Genomic DNA, 8,533 nt, shown 5'->3' with positions numbered 1-8,533 from the left:
TTTTTATTCCTAGAGCTTTTTATTTAATTAAATATAGTATACTTAATTAAAAAAATAATTAAGGGGACTTAAGTTACTTTTTTGATTGCTTATATTACCTTACCTAAATTCCTTTAGAAATAGAGTGTAACTTAGTGGAAGTTAGTAAGAATTATTATTTAAGGTTGGGAAGGGTACTTACTTAGAGAGAGAAGAGTTGTTAGGGGAGAAATTTGAATTTAGGGTTAGCTAGTAAAATAGGCGTCCTTTTGTTTTTATAAGGGGTACATTTTAGTTATAGACCTTTGTGCGTTAAAAGCTAACCTTTTCTTTCTAGCTATACCTTAAGTAAGTAGTAGCTATAAGTTAAGCGTAGCTTTCCCAGTATGGAGGTTTGTATGTTAGAGATAAGTTCTAGATTGCTGCATTTTATTAGGGGATTTTCGAGACTGGGCTAGCTGGCTAGCTGCCCACGCACCCACAACCCGTGTCGTAGCGTCCGTGTTGTGCTCGCTGTGGCCTTGGTGCCTGTCTCCGAGATGAAATTAATCTGTTGTTAGTCCGTATCACCGGCGGCCCCTGAGGCACGATTTGCATTGTAGAAGGGGCCGCGGCTCGCTCGAGTCAGCAGCAGCAGCATCAGCTCCCAGACAACGGCTGTGCCTGAGATTGAGATTTGAATAACTCCGTGTCCGGCTACACGACCCGTCGTTAAGGCAGACTGGTACGGGAAGGCCAGGTGCCAGGGATGACGGGGACCTTCCTGTCTCGTCATTTGTCGAGTGCGTTGCAATATCCGTCGTTCCGAGGAGGAATGTACCATAATAGGATCCGTGTGAACTGGCCAAGGGCTAACTGTGCGCCGCCGCGGTGCAGCACAAGTTGGCTGGCTGGCGCTGTTGTGTTGGAGAAGTGTACTTGTGGTGTCCCCTCGATTTCTGCTCGCTTATCGGGCACCCAGTCTGCCAGTTCTGCCAGTTCTCCCCCTCCCCCAACCCAAACCTGTTCGCCCCCGCCTTGCCCGTTGCCCGTCCAGTCCGTCCCATACAAAGCAGTCCCGGAGGCGTGGTAGTCCACAACGGACGCCGTCTTTTTGGCCTGAGCTGCGCTCGTGCCCTCGCCACCTCGGAAGGGGGCCCAGTGCTAGCCTTGCACTAAACCCAGCGTCGACAAGGTGGGTGCACTTGGTGAACCCGGCCCACGGCATTGGGTGTCCCCGTCATTTTGGCCTAGACGTTGATTGCTTCCCCCCGAGCCGGGTCAGCTGGCTGGCGTCAAAAGACCCCCGTCCTTAGCCGACAAGATGCAGTGTGCAGGACAACGATGGGGCCCAGGCCCCGTCCTGATTCGCCGGCGGCGCTGCTCTAGCCTGGCACACGATGTCTAGCCACAGAATAAGCATATGTACCACAGTCCACAGTCCACGGTATCCGTAAGCACGCGCGACATGACGGTTGAGGGGGAGGGGTCGGTTTCGGCTGACCTTCCGGAAGAGAGCAAGACGGGCGCTCTTGCATTGCGGGATGGAGGGGGTGGTGCATGGCTGAGTGGCTGAATGGCTGGGGAGACGACATTCGCACAGTCCCCCTGCGTTTCGTCAGTTGCGAGTGAGTGTGCGGCACAATAACATCACAGTGGCCTGTCAACCTGTCCAGCCTGTCATTCTGTCTCTTATCCTGTCACTTTTGGGGGTCAGGATCGCCCAAATCTTGATTCTGCCATCATAGTACTCCGTACCTCCCACCGTCTGTCTCCTTCCTGTATGTGGTGGCCTAGTACATAGTAGGTTCCTACCGTATGCAGCAGGCGCTCCTACCCCAGTCATCACGGTCCCTCATTCCCAGGACTGCTCCTGCCCCGGTCCTGGTCCTTGTCTGGATTTGGTCGCAATCCTGCAGTCCCAGTCCTCCAATCCTGGTCCATTTCGAATCCTCTCGACTGCATATCCCTCACTCCCTCCTCGTCCCATCGGTCCAACCCCCGTCTGCTGTCCCCAATGCGTCAAAGTTCAAACACTTTCGAGACAGATCCGGGCAGGAAACGCAAGACTCTCTCAGATAATCTGCCCTCGAGTCAAGTATTCTCCCGCCCGACCACCACCAAAGTGTCACCCCCCCGGGATCCGTTGCTCAACTGGCCCTGGTCTTCCTCCAATCGTGCCGCCTGCTGAAGTCCGGCTAGCGAGCGCCCAAACATCGTCCCGCCCTGGTCCTCCCGACTCGGCTTCTGTCGCCCACGCCCCCCCCAGCAACACAATTAGCCCAGTCCAGGCGCCGCTGCCACTGTGGTGGCTATCTGAGGCCCCCCGGAAACTCTTCGCCTTCCTGCGTCTTACATCTCTCGCTCATGCCCAAGCTCTCTCGGCGCCCAGACTTCGCCGTTCCTCCCCCACGTTTGACCACTTTCGACATATCGATCACTTCGACCTTATTCTGCCAACCACTTAACCCAATTGTGTGGATCATCAAGAGAAGGCGTCTGTGTTCCGTGATACGACTCACAAAAGTTGCACACTATTACAACACAAAGAACGCGCTCGCTGCGCTGCCAAAGGGAAACCGCCGAGTCCCGATTGCGACGATCCCGACGACCCTGACGACGACTTCAACCCACGAAAGCCCGTAGCACTCGGGCGCCTCAGAGAGACAGGACTGGAAACCAAGGACCGAGGCTTCTGTTCACGCGTGGCATTCGTCCTGTGTTGATCGAATGGCGTGTGGCCGGTAGGATTCAATTGAGGACGAGTTCCTACCCACATCGACAGTGCCAGCGGCTGGCCGCGACTCGACTCGGTTTCGTAGCTAGCCATCATGGAGGTGCGGCAACTCATCGTACCGAGCTCGCCGGACAAGGCGGGCTCCTTGAACTCAGGATGCACTTCCTTCAATCTGCCCGAAGGAGGTGTCATCAACATTCCCGGCATGGATCCTATAACACTCACCGCCGACGCCGCGTTCCGACCACAATGTCAACAGACGACATCGCCCATCATCATCGCCAACCCCGGCGTGACCATGGAGGAGACTACCGGGGCTTCCGACATCACTAATATCGCATACTCAGATTTCCGAGATCCCTTTTACGCTTCCACCTTTCCACAATGTTATGCTCTCGCCGCGACGACCGTCATCGCATATACGTTGGTCATCATGCTGTTCATCACGCCCAGGTCATTCGTCGACGGCGGTGTGGTCGTTCTCGGGAGGAGGAGCTTCACAGATGGTGGCACAGGTGGCACCAATATTGGGGGTCGTCCCTGGCTCCAGAAGGTGGCAGCCTTGTTTGTCGCCATCTCCCTAACCATCGCCACCGTCGACACGTTTCGCGTGGCCGAGCAACAATATTCGCAAGGGATCCAGAACGCCGAAGTCCTGCAGCAGGAGGTTTTGGGGGGCACAGAGCTCAAGGTTATCCGGATAATATCCGAGGCATTCCTGTGGCTCGCCCAGGCCCAGACACTCATCAGGCTCTTTCCTCGTCGGCGAGAAAAGATCATTATCAAGTGGACCGCCTTCGCGCTCATCGCCTTGGGCGTCATCTTCGACTCGCTCAACAGCTTCCTGTACACCAACCAGGGGTCCCTCCGGCCACGGTCTTTTACTGATGCCATCCCCGCCCTCAGCTATCTCTTCCAGCTGTCGCTTGGTGTTCTGTACGCTGCTTGGGTCATTTACTACTCCTTCATGAAGAAGCATTATGCGTATTATCACCCGCAGATGCGCAACATGTGCTTGGTAGCCCTGCTCTCGGTCTTGGCTGTCCTCGTACCCGTTGTCTTCTTTATTCTTGATATCAGGAAACCCGACTTCACTGGCTGGGGAGACTATGTCCGCTGGGTTGGCGCTGCGGCAGCCAGCGTAATTGTGTGGGAATGGGTTGAGCGGATAGAGGCCCTGGAAAGAGAAGAGAAGAAGGACGGAATTCTGGGACGTGAGGTCTTCGACGGAGACGAGATGGTCGGAACGTCGTCCTCGGAATTCGGATGGCCGCGCAAGAGGAGGAACACGAAACGCGAGGGTGACGATGATGACGCGCCCGACGGCGGCGAGAGTGGACAGGCGCAGCCACGCGAGAACCCCACAACCGCCGCCACGAGCAGTAACCCGTGGCCGATAGTAACGTCCCTTGCGAATCGATATCGACAGAAGTCCAGGGCGAAACCCGGAGAGGAAACCCCGCAAAATGGAAACAGCACACGCACTCCGAACATCCGCTTCCTGCAGCCACCTCTGTGGCCGTCTCGACCACCACCTGCTGTCACTCCAGTTTCCCGGACTGACACAGCAAGCGCAGACAGCACTGTGTATGCTGTCCGCTACCACCCCATGTCTGAGACATCTGGGACAAACACCGAACCATTTCCCGAACATTATTCAACACCTCTACCAGCAGTCGTACCCGAGATTCAGGAGCCTAGCATGCGGATAGAGGACGCAGAGGATCGTGGAGCGGATGTTGACAGGAATTTCACTGCGACGCCTGACGCCTCGGTGACACCCAGCCAGTCAGCCAGCCAAGCTGCTGGTCGTGCTAACCAGGCTTCGAAGCCTCCTACCAGCCAAACCCCCAGCACCTCGAATAACTACCGCATGCGAGCTTTCAGCCAGGCGAGCCAGCTGTTCCGAAATCCGTCCAAGTCGAACATGTCAAACGAGGGATCCAACAAGGTCAGCCAACCAAGTCCGCAAGAAGGTAGCAACAGCAGCCGCTGGGATTTCAGGTCGCGCTTCGAGGATTTTGCCGCTTCTCAGGCCGACAGGCTGCGTGACCGTATCCGACCCACCATGGACACGGAGAGCTTGCCGGTCACGGTCATTCCGGCACCGCCTCGGCGGGGTACTGGCCTTCAGCAGCTGAGGGAGGAGCAGTCACAGCAGAGTCGACCACGTCCGGCACAGCCTGCGCTGCAAATACAGACGTCGAGCAGCAATGTCACGCAGAGGACGTCGCCACCGACCTCAGGGCCGGTATCACCGCGGCTCTGGAGGAGCAACAGTGGCGCGTCTGCTGCGGTTGTGTCGCCCTTGACGGCTGAAGAGGCAAGCGGGCCACTACCGAATGAGCCACTGTCTCCGGTGGCTGCGGGCAAGAGGCCAGCCGCCGGTCCTCGCCAGCCATAATCAAGCTCACGTGATGAGGCGCGGGTTTCTTTTTGGGGGTTTCAACCTATTCTTTAGCGCATGGTGTTGGGGAAACTTGCATTTTCGCAAAGCGATCAATGGGATACCGGGCTTTTTTTTGGATTTTTCATTTTGGGATACCACCAAAACAAAATGGGTCTGGGATGGCATTATCGGGCAGACGACGCCCTCGGATGCCGGGGCGGTCGAGCCGATGTTGTTTTTTGTCTCCTCCAACAAGTCACGGAGGTGCAAACCGAGGCGCAGATGGATTTGGGAAACAGGTAAATACTTCAGTCCGGGGCGGGGGAAAAGGTCTGTTCATACTACAGGGTCCTGAGGATCAATCCGCCCAGCGATTGATCTAGCTGTGTATATAGATGAATGATTACGAAGTGATACGTTCGCGCGATCTCGTCGCTAAAAAGAATTTGGTCTTCTTGTCCTCGCTCGTGATGTCCCTCGTCACTTGGACGTAAAGTGCGGTATAATGGTACTAGCTGATCGACGCCCGCAATCCACTTCGCGATACCTTTCGTGCTACCACAATCTGGCTCTCGTGCGCCCCGACGCTATGGTACTAGCAGGCTTTTAACCTAGGAGCAATGTTTGTCTTACCTAGGTAGGTTTGGCCTCTAGCACACGGTCACGCGTGGCGTAAGTCTCGTAATTTTCTTCAGAACTCCACGTGTCCATGTTGGTCGTCTCCTCACGATGGTCTGCCGTGGTTGGGACACTCACTGCTCACTATTTTTAACCTATATCCGGCGGAAATGTCCCGATTCATTGCGGCAATATAGTGTACTGATACGGTACCCGGGTCGTCTCTCTGGGCCAACCCAACATCCAAGTGGCAGAGACCCAAATCAGTCACCGCGCATCATCTTGACATCTATCTGCAGTGCAGTGTGTATGTATCGTCCCCCCTTCGCCCCTACCCACCCCATCCCGCATACGCAACACAGTGAGAGACGAGCTGGCTCGCAGTTCATGGGTCGCTCCACAGCGTAGCCCCCCGTCGTGACTAGCAAGTACTGTCTGTAATCGAGTCCGCGCGCATTGACGGCCGCAGGCACGAGACGGCTGCCCAGCCGGGATGCGCCCGCCTGGCGGGTCCGTCTGGAACCTGACTGAGGAGGGTGTTCTTGTCATCCAGTCTCGTTTTTCTGTTTGTCCTACTATTGATAGAAATGCCTGGGCGGGAGCGAGTCCCGACGACCTTGGCCCTTCGGCCGGTTTGGGATAAAATAAGGTTGGAGCTGCCCCGGTCATGTGTTCATGACTTTGCTTGGGATGTGGATGGGGCTATTGTAAGAAGTAGGCTTGGGTTCTTTTTTTCTTTCTTTCTTTCTCGTTTTGTGTCTGTCAACTGCGTTTCGAAAGGTCTATTATTGGGAACAGTCTATGGCTTCTCATGCGTTTGGTCTTGGGTTCGTAGTCTACTGATTCGGTGTGTCGTGTAGATGATGGAGGGCGTGTGTTGCACGAGGTCGTGCGTGCGGAAAGCCACCCCTCGGGTCTTTTTTTGGGAGGCGCAAAGCAGCACCAGAACATCGTCTCACGGGACTCGAGAGCTTGACGGGTGCTTGACCTGACGTAGCTACTTGAATGTATATAGTTCACAGGGATATTCATGGTGCCTGAACCAGCATACTGGGTTGGTCTGGCGAGTAGGACCGCACGCGCATGTTACGGAACAGCCCGCGGGTAAAAGTGTCATGGGATCAACATCAAACTCATACCTGGAGACGTCTTCTCTTGCCTGGAGGCTACCAGGCACCTCATTACATCCCAGCAAGATGCAAGTAAAGTTCGCGCCATAAAGCCACCACGGTCCCTGTCGATGACATGGGATCGATGACATGGGAACGCGTAGATGTATGCCTTAGCTGCGTGGCAGTCTCGATGCCAGCATATTGAGGTGATCGTGACGGAGTTGAGTGCCGGCATGGCAGGAATAACAGCAGATGAGACTCGGGCGAGAACTGGAGCCTTCTGACCACATGGGCATCAATCATCCCATGAGCGATCCACAGGAGAATCATCTTCCTGGGAGCGAGATGGGTGCCTCCATCCCCCAGGCTCAACCCACCGCCAACCGCCACCACAACCCTTTACTCTGCAGGCTTGTGGGCGTGTAGGGGCTTGTCAACCGACCGCGACTTGCCTTTCCTGTGCGCACATGAGCGCAACAGCCCCGGTGCAGGTGATCCTCGATGGCCGGCCGTGGCCTCTCCCGGGCCACGGAACCTCTGATTGCTTCCTGGGTTGGCCTCGCTGTCTGTCCATTGGCCGAGTGGATAGACAAGACCACTTACCCAGTTGCTTCGGAAGGCCACTCAGGGTTGGATTGTGGTGTTCCACGGCTGGTCGCGGGCATCTCTCGGTCAAATCCTGTACACCCATCGTGTCATGTGGGACTGCCTCCCTTGTGCTTCGGTGGGTAACCTTCGTTGTTGGTCATATGCTGTGGGCGCAGCGAAGTCACTACGGCCGCCGGGTTCACAACCTGGTTGTCACCGGTGATCTGGCATGTCGAACAACGTCGGCGGTGTAAGCCGATATGTCGGCTTGCAAGGCCTGCTGGAGCTGTCCAGGTGCTGGGACTGACGATAGAGATGTTGTCATGTTCGGACAATATCGAGAAGGTAGGGACATCCCGTGACGAGGACGACAGCTTTGGAGCAGTGCTGGTCCCAGTCAGTCGTCGATCACGCCCTCCGAGTGCAAATGTGCGCAAAGAGAGCGGTTAGCGGTGATGAATGGCGCTGTTTCAGGTGGGCGATGGTCGGTCCTGTCTCAAGAAGTCTTTTCAAATAGCTCCCATGTGCCGTTCCGCCCCATCTTGGGATCTACCTGCGCTCAGCAGCAGGCTAGGCCGGGATCACGTCGAAACAGCAGCGTGGTTGATGCTGATCGTTGGGCAAAGCCAGCATTATAAGCTCTGGCTAGCGGGATTCATGGGCAGCTCGCATGGCAATGCGCTGCCAGCCAGGCATTATTAGCGCCGCCCCTGCTTGGACATGGTAAAATAACACCAAACAGATAGATGCGCCGTTTGGTTTGAGGTGTGCTCGTAACTCGTGACTGCTGCCGATTCGCTACCTGCCACAGTCGAGGCTACCGCGCCTGGGTGAGGCACAGAGGTGACCGGACCCGGTCACGAGAAGACGGATGATGGATGTGGTTGCACAGAGATCATCGCCGACTACCCGAGACAGGTTCGAGGAGTTGGGTTGCGGCCAAGTACTTTAGTCAGATGCCCCAAGAGTGACAGGGACAACTAGACGAAGGCGCGGCCAGCAGGGCCGGATCATCAGGGGCAATCCATTGACGGGCTCGGAGCACGAGATGCGTTGGCGGGCGCCGGGACGCCCGAGTGGGTGCCCGTCGACGTCACCGCATTGTTTACCTTTGGTCATAGAAGACGGCCT

At 55.9% G+C, this 8,533-nt stretch overlaps 1 protein-coding gene across 1 annotated transcript; it reads left to right on the top strand.

Moving 5' to 3' along the window:
* The first annotated feature begins 1,674 nt into the window (after window positions 1-1,674).
* Window positions 1,675-5,548, top strand: KVR01_008653 (uncharacterized protein). Its single transcript, XM_044793457.1, has one exon. The coding sequence runs from the start codon at window positions 2,790-2,792 to the stop codon at window positions 5,097-5,099; it is 2,310 nt and encodes a 769-aa protein (XP_044642420.1). The 5' UTR covers window positions 1,675-2,789; the 3' UTR covers window positions 5,100-5,548.
* The last annotated feature ends 2,985 nt before the right edge of the window (window positions 5,549-8,533 follow it).

Source organism: Diaporthe batatas, assembly GCF_019321695.1.
Source record: "Diaporthe batatas strain CRI 302-4 chromosome Unknown Contig00010, whole genome shotgun sequence".
Lineage (NCBI taxonomy): Eukaryota > Fungi > Ascomycota > Sordariomycetes > Diaporthales > Diaporthaceae > Diaporthe > Diaporthe batatas.
The sequence above is the reverse complement of the archived record's forward strand: the minus strand, read 5'-3'. Positions and strand labels throughout refer to the sequence as shown.

Coding starts and splice junctions, on each gene's coding strand:
- KVR01_008653 (XM_044793457.1), top strand. CDS start 2,790: ATGGAGGTGCGGCAACTCATCGTACCGAGCTCGCCGGACAAGGCGGGC.